We start from the raw sequence: 12,748 nt of genomic DNA on the forward strand, positions 1-12,748 counted from the left end.
CTCTGCCAGCTTCTTGCTAATGGTTTTGTAGCCCATTCCAGCCTTGTGCAGGTCTACAATTTTGTCTCCGACATCCTTGGACAGCTCTTTGGTCTTTCCCATGTTGGAGAGTTTGGAGTCTGCTTGATTGATTGATTCTGTGGACAGGTGTCTTTTATACAGGTGACTAGTTAAGACAGGTGTCCTTAATGAGGGTGACTAATTGAGTAGAAGTGTCTAACCACTCTGTGGGAGCCAGAACTCTTAATGGTTGGTAGGGGTTCAAATACTTATTTCACTCAATGAAATGCAAATCAGTTGCTATCTTTTATTTAAAGTTATTTTTTCGATTTTCCTTTTGATGTGCTATCTGCCACTGTTACAATAAACCTACCATTGAAATGATACTGTTCTGAGACTTTTCATTTCTTTGTCATTGGACAAACTTACAAAATCAGTGAGGGGTCAAATAATTATTTCCCCCACTGTATGAATGTATATTTAAAGGGAACCTGTCATCACCTTTGTGCTGCCCATACTAACAGCAGTATAATGTAGAGACAGGCGAGTTTATTTCAGCGGTCTGTCATTTACAAGTTAAAAGTAAGTGGTTGCCGAGAACCAACATCTACAGACTGGGCCTGGAGAAGAGTCCCGGCCACCTGAGAAGAGTCATGGTTATTCATGAATTCCTGCCCTCCTATCTACTGATGACTGACCGGCTTCTACCTAGTCTTCTCCCTTTGTCTCCAGGAGAGAACTGCCAATCATCAGCAGATGGACGGGGAGAGCAGGAGATTATGAATAACCAGGACTCTTCTCAGGTAGATTTGACTCTTCTCAAGGCCTGGGCTCCAATGATTATGATGCTGGTTCTGGGAAACCACTTACTTTTACCTCACAAGTGACACATCGCTGACATCAGCATTTCTGTCACAAATTTATGCTATCCTCAGTGAGGTCAGCATAAAGTTGATGACAGGTTCCCTTTAATCTAGTTATGACTGTATGGTCCTCACTATATGAGGGAGCAGTGAGGCCAGACCCCAGCCCGGCTCCCCATCTTCCTAGTTGGTGCAGCACTGCGCTGTTAGGAAGACGGGTGTCCCTTAGCAACATTTCAGACCAAGTCTTCTACTATAAATAAACGTTTTCAAAGTATATTAGAAAGCAAATGTTCCATATCCCTGTCCCTTACACATTAGCAAAAAAAATATATATAAAAAGGCACTTGTAGAATGACTATGTGAGCGACAGGGAAACATCTGCAGCTCACAAAAGTTCTGCATTTTGGCCAGCAGAGGGCAATATCATCCTCATGCCATGCTGTACTCCAGAATGCTACCATGGGGCTTACAGTCCAGAGACAGGGAAACATTTACATGAATGGACTGCACCCAATAAAAGGCACGCAGTGGGTCAGCACCCTGTATTTCTCAGGGATCAATCCCTGTCGGTCCTCAGCACATTAGACGACACATCAATTTCAATTATGCATTTTCTGGGGGGTGGGGTGGTTTTAAAAGGAGCAGAAGTTCCTCAGATTTCTGCCAACTAATCCTGCATTGACAATCAGGTGCAGGTCCTTCATTTTACATGATAGACATCACACAGTGTAATGATATCGGCCAAACAATATCTATTCCTGACACATTTAAAGGAAACCTGCAACCATGAAAATACAACGTGATCTGCAGGCAGCATGTTATAGAGCAGGAAGAGCTGAGCAGAGTGATGTATAGTTTCATGGGAAAATGTTCAGTATAAGGCTACATGCACATGAACGTTGGTTTCCGTGTCCGTTACGTTTTTTTTTGCGGATAGGATGCAGACCTATTCATTTCAATAGGTCAGAAAAAAATGCGGACAGCACACCGTGTACTGTCTGCATCAGTATGTCCGTTCTGTAGCGCCACAAAAAAATAAATAAAATAGAACATGTCCTATTCTTGTGCGTTTTAGGCATTGTTACAATGGATCCGCGAAAAAAAAAACAAATAAAAAAAAAACACAAAAAAAACCCCACAAAAAAAAACCCACATACGGTCGTGTACATGTAGCCTAAGTTAGATTTCATTGATTTGAATTCCTGCTCATTCTGGGCCTTGAAGTCAAGAAGGCGGGCTATAAGTGATTGACAGGCTTCCCTCTATTACTGTGTATAAAGAAAGCGTTGTCGATCACTGATAGCTCCGCCTGCTTGACATCAAAGCCCAGAATCAGCAGGAATTTAAATGAATAAACACAAGTTATACTTAACCTTTTACCATAAAACTATATATTAATCTGCTCAGCTCCTCCTGCTCTATAAGGTGCTTGCCTTTAGCTCGACGCCATGTTCAATGTCACAAGTTCCCTTTAATGGGTGTTATCCTATTAGGACAATCCCTTTTTTCAGCAGCTCACTCAGCAATGAGACGGGGGTCCAACTCCTGTAAACTCCACCAGTGGAAGCTAGCAGGACAGCCATATATCCTATATGTAGCATTACACAGTATCCATTATAGTCTCTGCAGTATTTGCATATCTTTCTGGACAACTAACATTTCCTGGAGACATGAAAACGAGGAAGCAGCATAAAAATAAAGGGAACCTGTCACATTAAACATGGTGTCTGATCTACATACATCATGTTATAGAGCAGGAGGAGCAGAGCAGATTTATACATGCTTAGGAGTCCAGTGGGCGGTCCTACCCAGTGACGGGTAGCCTTCACTTTACAAGTGTGCATAGTGATCGCGGTCAATCACTGAGTAGAATCACCCACTGGACTCTTAAGCACAGAAAGGTCAGATATATAAATGTATAAATTACAAGTTTTACTAAATCTTTTCCCACAACACTGTAAACCAATCTGCTCAGCTCTTCCTGCTCTATAACATGCTGCCTACAGATCAGAAGCAGATATTTAATATTGCCTGCAAGTTAAGTTCACACGACACATATATGTGTTCCTCCACATGACGGCTGCTCTTTCTGTCATTCTGCTCTGGTGAATATGACACCTCCTTTGCCATAAGATATCTTAACATATTTTAAAATTGGGTGTATAAATTGTGCAGATTACAAATAAAGAGGGGTTAAAGGGGTTGGCCACTTTTTATCAATATAGTCTTTGTTGAAATTCTCCACTATTTTCTATATTTTAAGATATGCTTACTTGTTTACAAAGTATTTTGTGCGGTCCACACAGAGGTCCTGTCCATAAGATGGCCGCTGATGTAGGGTCATGTGACCAGGCAGATCCATCTCCATGTGATGTCTCCCCTATTCAAATACACTGCACCTGCCGTCTGCACTTGTTCTTTGGGAGTTTAGTGCAGGTGCAGTGTGTTTGAATGGAGGAAGCATCACATGGAGGTGCTTTGTCTGATCACATGACCTTCCATCAGCGGCCATTTTATGGACAGGACCTCTGTGTGGAAAGCACAAAATACTTTGTAAACAGGGGAGTAGGGGTGGGCGATATAGACAATATGCAATATAAATCTGGCCAACGATAGAGATTTTGTTTATATCGCCATATCGCAGTAGAACATGACATGCGCCGCTCTCGGCACTCACCATGTTCTCCTGAGCCGGCACAGTGGAGAAGGAGAGAGTCCCTCCCTCCCCAGTGTGTGCGGCTGCCGCTGACCACCAATAAGAACAGACTAGGAGGAGGAGGGGAGGGACTGTGGCCACTGCGCCACCAATGAGAACAGAGAGGAGGGGAGGGACTGAATACAAACGTAGCCTGAGGGATTAATTGCGGCGGATCACAGCGCGCAGTAATAGAGGTCAGGTATGGGATATGGCCAGCATATGCAGGCAGCTACGTTTGTATTCGGGCACATTAACTATATTCATTGGTGGCGCAGTGGCCACAGCCCCTCCCTTCTACTCCCCCTCTTCGAAGTATTACATTAATTGAGGGCCTCCCCCCCCTCCCCCCTCCCACACGATTAAATCATTGGTGGCAGTGGCCCCAGGGTGGTAGCTTCTGACCGGAGCCCCAGCAGTGTAATCGCGTGGCTCCGATCGGTTACCATGGCAGCCAGGACGCTACTGAAGCCCTGGCTGCCATGGTCACCTCCCTGCTGCTGTGTGCACTATGCACAGGGCAGCAGGGAGAGTGTGAAGTCCTATTCACCCTAATAGAGCTCTATTAGGGTGAGTAGGACAAGGATTCTAGCCCCTAAGGAGGCTAATAGTTATTAAATAAAAAGTAAAAATAAAAAATATAAATAAATAGAATATATCGCGATATATATCACACATGCTTAAAATTATATTGCAATATAGATTTTAGGCCATATCGCCCACCCCTACAGGGGAGCATATCTTATAAAATATACAAAATGGTGCAGAATTTTAACAAACGCTACATTGGTAAGGCTACTTTCACACTAGCGGCAGGGACCTCCGGCAGGCTGTTCCCGCGGGTGAACAGCCTGTCGGATCCGTCCTGCCGCTCCGTCCCCATTGACTATAATGGGGGCGGGGGCGGAGTTCCGGTGGAGGCACGGCGAGAGGCTGCCGGAATAAAACTACGACATGTCCGACATTTATTCCGGCAGCCTCTCGCCGTGCCTCCCCCATTATAGTCAATGGGGACGGAGCGGCAGTCCGGGGGCACACGTTCGCTAGCAGCAGGACGGATCCGACAGGCTGTTCACCCGACGGAACAGCCCGCCGGAGGTCCCTGTGTGAAAGTAGCCTAAGTAACATATAATCATCTCACAGACAACTTGGTCAACAGTAACCAGAAAGTGGCCAACGCCTTTAACCAGAACAGGGTAAGCATATCTGGAGTCTGTGCAGAGCAACACCACAGCAACCTAGACACTAACATGGATCAGTTAGGGCTGTATTAGACCGGCAGAGGGTCGGTCAGATCATTGCTAACAAGCGTCCATAGGAACGTTCGTTAGCTATGATCTGCCTGCGTAAATGTGACACCGATTACCCCTTCATCGGGCAATCATATTTGTTATGCGGACTAAAGAAACGTTTGCTGTCTAATCACGCTCTGATGCCGACAAGTAATGATTCTGTATGGGGACGAGCGATGGCATTAGTGATCGCTCCTCATACTGTAGAGATCGCTGCATGTAAATGCATCAGTCTCCTTCACTGATGAGCGGGCAATTGTCGGGAAGGAAATCTTCCACTTACACCTTATCTATGTATAGCTTCCGCTCCTAGTTTAATAACCAATGGAAATCTCTGACCAAATCACTGATGTGTGAATAAGGCTTTAAATATCATCACAGACTGGGCATATAATGGGGCTCGGACTGTATACCCCTATCCAATAAGCACAACAGAGGATTCAAAAACTTGCTCGACAGATCATTTCAGAGTGAATATGGTTACCGAAAATCAAATGAAGACATTTCATACCGCAGCAGCAGCACTGAGCGATGCCGAAGTCCCTTCAGATGAAGTTGACTGTTGCCGAGATAAAGGTGTGTGAGACAGGCTGGAAAAGCTTTCGGCAGCAGGACTGGACCTACCGCTCTCCAACTCATGTCTTGCTGCTGAAAAAGCACAACAAGAGAATTAGAGGCCAGAGACTGTGAACACAGATAACTGAGGCACTGGATGGCCAACCTTACCATCTCTTTCCAAGGGACTATAATGCCTCTTCTTGTTGTGGGTAATGGGGATGGACATTCGCTCACACTTTAAGGTGCGTGGTAAGGATTCCAAGTGCTGTTTCAAGAGGTTCTCTGAAGAAGGCCTATGGACAGTTAGTCCTGAAATTGGAAGGAAGAAATCTGATTACACACCACCAGGGACAGGAAGCATAATAAAAGGTCAGGTCTGAAAGTAGTGATTCTCCAACTGTTGGCAGGAGATGCTGGGAGTTGGAGTTTCACAACAACTGGAGAGCCATCTCATACAGAGCCTTGTCCTAAAGAAAAACATATGAGGGGAAGGTCACATCAGACTTACTGTGAGGATGGAAAATCCCAGGTGTTCTGTCTGTACGAGGACCATCGGGGGTGGTAAGGACTTGATTTTGGGGACGCTGTTTTAACTTTTTGCTGGATTTTAGCCTGTCCATTTTGTTGTGGGAGCGAAGAAGAGAGTGAAGTTGTAGACCAACTGGGACATCTGTGGGAGGAAGACACAACAGCTGCTAAATTCTGTGTAGGGCATATTATAGCTATATAGAGCAGTCGCAATCTCTGGCAATGGGGAACTACAAATGCCAGCATATCCTTCCAGTAGTGTCTTACAGTTCTTAGTTATGGTCAACTGCTTCCCTTTTAAACATCATTTCTAGTTTTCACCTAGAAAGTAGGGGTGCACCGAAATTCCGGCAGCCGAAAATATCGGCCGAAAATATGGGGTGTGGGATTTGTCACCCACCAAGTAGCTCACCATCTGCGGGCGGGCGGTTTACTTTAAGTCACTGCATCTTTATTTTACCTTACAATCGTGACGCTCCAGTAACAACTCTGCAGGCAGAGCGGAGGGCGGCGTAACGTCACTTACTCACGTGACGCGCCTTCTCCGCCTCCTTCATTCATAAAGTGGGCGGAGCAGGTGCGTCACGTGAGTAAGTGACGTTACGCCGCCCTCCGCTCTGCCTGCAGAGTTGTTACTGGAGCGTCACGATTGTAAGGTAAAATAAAGATGCAGTGAGTGATGCTGTGAGCAGCAGGGCAGGGGCTGTTATGGCACTGCTATGGGGAGGGGGGATCTGTGCACTGTTATGCCCATAACAGTGCACATATCCCCCCCTCCATAACAGCGCCACCCACAGATCCCCCTCTCCATAACAGAGCCACCCACAGATCCCCCTCTCCATAACAGAGCCACCCACAGATCCCCCTCTCCATAACAGCGCCACCCACAGATCCCCCTCTCCATAACAGCGCCACCCACAGATCCCCCTTTCCATAACAGCGCCACCCACAGATCCCCCTCTCCATAACAGCGCCACCCACAGATCCCCCTCTCCATAACAGAGCCACCCACAGATCCCCCTCTCCATAACAGAGCCACCCACAGATCCCCCTCTCCATAAGAGCGCCACCCACAGATCCCCCTCTCCATAACAGAGCCACCCACAGATCCCCCTCTCCATATATAATATGATTTATTAAATTCATGAAAAATAATTAGTAATAAAATCATTTAAAAAAAAGTATTTTAAAAGTATTTGGGCAAAAAGGCAGTTTCGGTTTTCGGTCAAGGGCATCCAGAATTTTCGGTTTCGGACCAGAATTCTCATTTCGGTGCACCCCTACTAGAAAGTCTTAAAATCTATTCATGTGATACTTTCAGGATTCAACTTGTTTGGTCTCAGGACTCCCATCATCCTTTAGCCCATTGTTCATTCAGTCTTTTGTTGCCAGAATGCAATGGAGAGAGCACTACATTATAGGATGTCGGCTCTGCTCAGTATGTCAGCACCCAGAATGCCTCATTATAACTTATGCTTAGTTGTCGCCCATTTTATGAAACTGCAGTGTAATTCCCACAGTATGCCACATCTGCATAGTCTGCCCACACAAGACAGTAATCTCACACTTACCAGCTGGAAAGGAGAGTACAGGATGCACAGCTGGATCCAGAAGGGTCAGGCGTTCAGACAGTGGATCACTGTATGGAAATTGGCTTGACACCCCTGGGTAAGTGGCACACATTACACACGATGAGGAGATCTCACAGGGCCGGGGAACACTGCGTTGAACCTGTGCAGATGGCAATAAAAAAATAAAAAAACAACAATACTAACATTAACACCTGAGAACCAGCAGAGGGCGATAAACATCCAGTTTTCCCACAGCAAACAACGATACATTTCCCTTATTTTATGCTATTGAGTCACTTGGAAGGGAAGTTGCCCAAGAATTTCACATTTATACTACAACATGGAAACCATACGGTCAGATAGATTAAAATCCAACTTAATGGATTCCTTGGACTGACTATCTGCCAAGTGGGTGTCAGTGGATTTATAAAAATCCTTTAATTTTAAAGGGGCTGTCCAGGACATTTTAAAGTCACAGAGAAAGGTGAAGATGTGTTACAAAAAGTTACTCCCCAGGAAAATCTGCTGCCGCTCCAGAGCTCCCGTCAGCCTCTGTCGCTGCCCTGCAGTGATGACGTTGCAACTAAGCAAACTAACCACACATGAACCCAGCAGCCAATCAGCAGTGACGGGCTGCAGCGGTGACCTGCGGGTAGTCGCAATGTCATCACTGCAGAACAGCAACAGACATTTAAGAACATCTCCTGCTTTCTCGCTCGGATATGCCCCCATTGTCTTATAGGTGCGGGTCCGATACCTATATCGAGAACGGATCCCCGAAAATGGTGGAGGGCGCACTGCGCATGCACCCTCTATTCACTTTCTATGGGGCAGACAAAAATAGCCGAGCGCTGGCTCTGCTATTTCCGTCCAGCCCATAAAAGTGAATGGGAGCGGTGGCCGGCCATATGCAGTGCACTCCCATTCACTTCTATAAGGACCGCACTTGGTGGTCAGCAGACAGGAGTCCTCCAGCCACCACTTTGCGGGGCTCCCTTCTTGATATAGGTGCGGGTCCCGGCAGTGGGCCCCGCACCTATAAGACAATGGGAACATAAACTAGCGATATGCCCCCATTGTCTGTGATGAGACAACCCCTTTAAATTATATGGGCAGTTAGTAATAGTCCTCTCTTTCTAAATGCAACCCCAGGGATGATCAGCTACTCCAGCTACTGAAATAATATATGATGTATTACACGGTTACCATAAAAATCAATGGGTGAGCATGTAAAATAATCACTCCAAGTAATTCAGAGCAAAATCCACTTTTTGCTGTTGATCTCCACTCTAACAAAGGAGCGCCCCCATATGATGGCGCCATGTCCTAATACAGCACAATGACAGGGCTTGTCCTGAGTGTTAGAAGCTCAAAGAAACAACCAATCTATCCACACCTGCCCAGACTGCAGGATCGATAAGCGCCTCATAGAAATCTTTGAAGATCCCATCATATGTAGCATTTAGAAATCCCACCCAATGGCTACCTTCTAATGCCAAAAATCATTTTAAATCTATTTATTTTATTTTATAGCAGACAAACGTCAATAGATTGTGAAGTCTATTGGCAGACTATATGTCCAGGTGGTCTACCACTAGGGGGAGCAAGCTGACACATCAATGGAATTCCCTTTTCCGTTAGAGGGGCATGTTTACTAAGGCCATCATGGCCACTCCAAGACCAGAGGGCCCTGGCATCGGCCTCACGTGGACACTATACCTGGCTTGGTCCCTGAAATTAGAAAAAAACATTTCTAATACTATTAAGGGCTGGATCCCAGTGTCTGCCTCAGGATCTACACAGATCGCCATATTTAACCCTTACCTTCCTTTGGAGGGGTAGAAGCCTGTCTGGTCTCACCACCCTCCTTCTCTTACAGTGGAGGATTGGTCTGGTTCTTGCACATACACAGCTGTTGTCCACAGAGGCCGCTGTGGGCTTACCCGTTGTCTGCTCCTCCAGCTCAGAGCGTGACGGGAGCCTGTTGGGAGGATGTGACATGCACAGTTATCAATGTCTATATGCACACACTGTAGTAAATTGGAAAAACAAAAAACACTATATACTCACGTTGTAACGACTCCATTAATGGGTTTCGGTAAGATTTTAGCCTCTGCAGCTCCTAAGTCAGCCTACAGAGAATAAATCAGAACAGTGGTAAGGTCGTGCACTCCAAGCTAGGCAAGGATGAAGAAATATAATATAGACAATCACGCACAGTTACATGGAATTGAATCATGCAATGTGTGCCTGAAATTTCTCAAACTGCCAGCAGAGGGAGCCCAAGCGCAGGCACCAGTGACTTTACATTGACCACTTGTGCTGCCAGAAGATTGCTGGAAATATGCTGCAGTAATTACACCAGATGGGAGGGGTGTGAGAAAGCAGATTATAGGATGCATGACAATAGCTAAAATAAAAGCTTCCCTCATTATATGGGGATGTAACATATGCCCGTTTGCAGGTAGAAAACATTCAGCACTCAAGTTGAGGCAGCAGCTTGTGAAGTGACTTAGAAGCTCCTCTGCATCTTGGTGAATTCGAAGATGAAGCACAAGCTGACCCTCCCCAATGTGATGTGGAGAAGACAAACTAGACTTGTGTAGTAATAAACGTGGTGGAAACTAGAGACTAGAAATCACCAACCTGTGACTCTCCAGCTGTTGCAAAACCACAATTATAGGCTTGTTGCTTGTCAGGGCACGCTGGGAGTTGTAGTTTTTTAACAACTGGACAGCCACAAGTTGGTGATCCCTGCTCTACCTAAAGGGCATCTGTCAGCAGATTTGTACCTATGAAACTGACTGACCTGTGTTGGCATTTCTGAGAAAAATTAGGTTTTAACCCCTTCACCCCCAGCGCCGTAATAGTACTGCGCTGCCCGGGTCTTTAAAGATGGCGCCCGCGGCTCATGTCCGCAACCGGCAGTAATGCCAATCGCGGACATTTAACCCCTCAGATGCCGTGGTCAATCCGGACCACGGTATCTGAGCGCATTAAAACACCAGATGCGCGCGCTTCCGGTGGTGTTCCGGCTCCCCCGTGCAGCGATCGGAGGAGCCAGAGCGTGTGTGTAGCAGCCCCTGTCTTTGTTAATGACAGGAGGCTGCTGCATAGTATTTCCTATGGAGCCCTTGCCTGTAATAGGTCTCCATAGGAAACGAGTAAAATCATCATAGATTCCAATGCTAGTGCATTGGAGTCTATGATAATAGCAATCTAATGATTGCATGTTATAGTTCCCTATGGGAACTATAAAAAAAAGTGTAAAAAATAAATAAATAAAATAAAAAAAATTAAAAACTAAATTCAAAATCACCCCCCTTTTCCCACAATAAAAAAAATAAAATAAAAATACATATCATGGGTGTCGTGATATGCGAAAACACCCATAGTATAAAAATATATTCCCCATACGGCAAACACCAAAAAAGCGTCCAAATAGACAATTCGCCGTTTTTGGTCGCTTCATTTTCTACAAAAAAATAAATAAAGAGTGATCAAAAAGTCATACACACCCCAGAATGGTATAGAAGAAAAGTTCAGATCGCCCCGCAAAAAATTTGCCCCCATACAGCTCCGTACACAAAATTACAAAAAAAAGTTATAGGGGTAAAATAAAAAAAAAACGGATTTTTTCCCCCCAGTTTTTTTTTTTTTTTTATCACTATCAAAACACTAGAAAAACTATACATATAAAAAAGGTATCGCCGGATTTGTACTGACCTATAGAATAAAAGTAACTGGTCAGTTTTATCGCATATCGAATGTTGTAAATCTAAAACCCGTAAAACTGTGGTGGAATTGCTTTTTTTTTTTTGTAATTTCACCCCATTTGGAAATTTTTTCCCGCTTCCCACTACATCATATGCAATATTAAATGGTGGCGTTGGAAAGTACAACTTGTCCCGCAGAAGGCCCTCATTTGTCTATGTGAACAGGCAAATAAAGTTATGGCTCTGGGAAGGCAGGGAGCGCAAAACAAAAACACAAAAAGAAAAAAACAAAACACCTCCGGGGTGAAAGGGTTAATATATGCTAATGAGCCATTAGGAGCAAAGGGGCGTTGCCATTACACCTAGAGGCTCAGCAATCTGTGCTGTGCCCTCCCCACTTTATATGACAGGGTCAGGTAGGATCATGTTTTCCCTGCCTGGCGCTGTCAAAGTGCACAGGGCGGAGCAGTTGCAGAGATAGAGGAGAGCCTGTAAGTGTAACAGCGACGCCCCCGTTGCTCCTAGAGGCTCATTTGCATACATTAAAACATCATATTTCTTAGCAATGTGGGCACATATGAACCTGGGACCAACACAGATGCCTTCAGCTGCCAAGTGCACATGTAACAGGTCAGCCAGTTTCATAGGTACAAATCTGCTGACAGATGCCCTTATATTGATAATAAAATGACATCAGGGAATGGTTATTTAGGCAATTCCCCAGTATCTTGGAACGATCTTATCCAATCCCTGAGCTGTCCACATGGCTGCTGGGCTCGTTATTCAACTGTAAAGTCAACAGTCCCTCTTTACATAGAAAAACACACGTTTGTATGCCAGGTTCTTCACCTTTTTTTCAGGGTCTGGTGAAGTGGATGCACAGGCGGCTGTTCTTGCATCTGTAGGAGAAGTTTGTAGAGCATTCCCTGGGTTACTTTCTGCTGGACTGGCATCTCCCAAGACAACCTGGCCCTGTGAGCGGAAGACAAGGTGCACATAATGCTTAATATTTCAGCAAAGGATCAGGTAAGCCAAGTCAGAACACAAGACAGTCCCATGACACCTCGTGGCGCTGGCTGTCACCAGACGAGAGAGAAGTGCTGTCCCAGGTGACTCCCCATGCTTACCTTCCCTGCTCGCAGCTGTCTGTAGAAGTCAGTGTGCTGCCGGATCCGGTACTCCAGGTCAGACACGTGAGCCTGCAGCCAGTTCCACCGACTCACCACATCGGCTCGTTCCTGAGCCCAAACCCACTCGCATCGTCTCTTCCTGGAGGAACAGAAGAAGTAAAATCATCAGGACTAGGACTCAAGATGGAGGCTCCGAGGTGGAACCGTATAGAGGAAATATTTAACCAAAAAAAAAAGGAACCGGGAATTACAAGTCATTACTAATTCATAGAGCACCTGCTCATCCTGCAGCACCAGCACTGCGCTGCGCTGCAGAGCAACACGGCAGCAGGGCCATTACCACACCAAATGCTGCTCCGCAGAGTCGGCCTCAATGAATGGAGAAGCTTACA

The 12,748-nt window shown here is 45.6% G+C and overlaps 1 protein-coding gene across 4 annotated transcripts in view; it reads right to left on the bottom strand.

The window, feature by feature from the left end:
* Window positions 1-12,748, bottom strand: part of LOC121003737 (KAT8 regulatory NSL complex subunit 1-like) — a 98,082-nt gene that overhangs the window by 6,380 nt on the left and 78,954 nt on the right. For 3 of the 4 annotated variants that reach the window (XM_040435610.1, XM_040435611.1, XM_040435609.1), the window contains 8 exons: window positions 12,354-12,495; window positions 12,076-12,198; window positions 9,581-9,642; window positions 9,335-9,491; window positions 7,511-7,670; window positions 5,920-6,081; window positions 5,580-5,720; window positions 5,365-5,501 (listed from right to left, as the gene is read on the bottom strand). In XM_040435610.1, the coding sequence (XP_040291544.1) occupies window positions 5,365-5,501; window positions 5,580-5,720; window positions 5,920-6,081; window positions 7,511-7,670; window positions 9,335-9,491; window positions 9,581-9,642; window positions 12,076-12,198; window positions 12,354-12,495 (1,084 nt within the window). The remainder of the gene's footprint in view (window positions 1-5,364; window positions 5,502-5,579; window positions 5,721-5,919; window positions 6,082-7,510; window positions 7,671-9,334; window positions 9,492-9,580; window positions 9,643-12,075; window positions 12,199-12,353; window positions 12,496-12,748) is intronic. The other variant, XM_040435612.1, reaches the window with a different exon arrangement.

The sequence above is a fragment of the Bufo bufo genome, chromosome 6 (genome assembly GCF_905171765.1).
Source record: "Bufo bufo chromosome 6, aBufBuf1.1, whole genome shotgun sequence".
Classification (NCBI taxonomy): domain Eukaryota; kingdom Metazoa; phylum Chordata; class Amphibia; order Anura; family Bufonidae; genus Bufo; species Bufo bufo.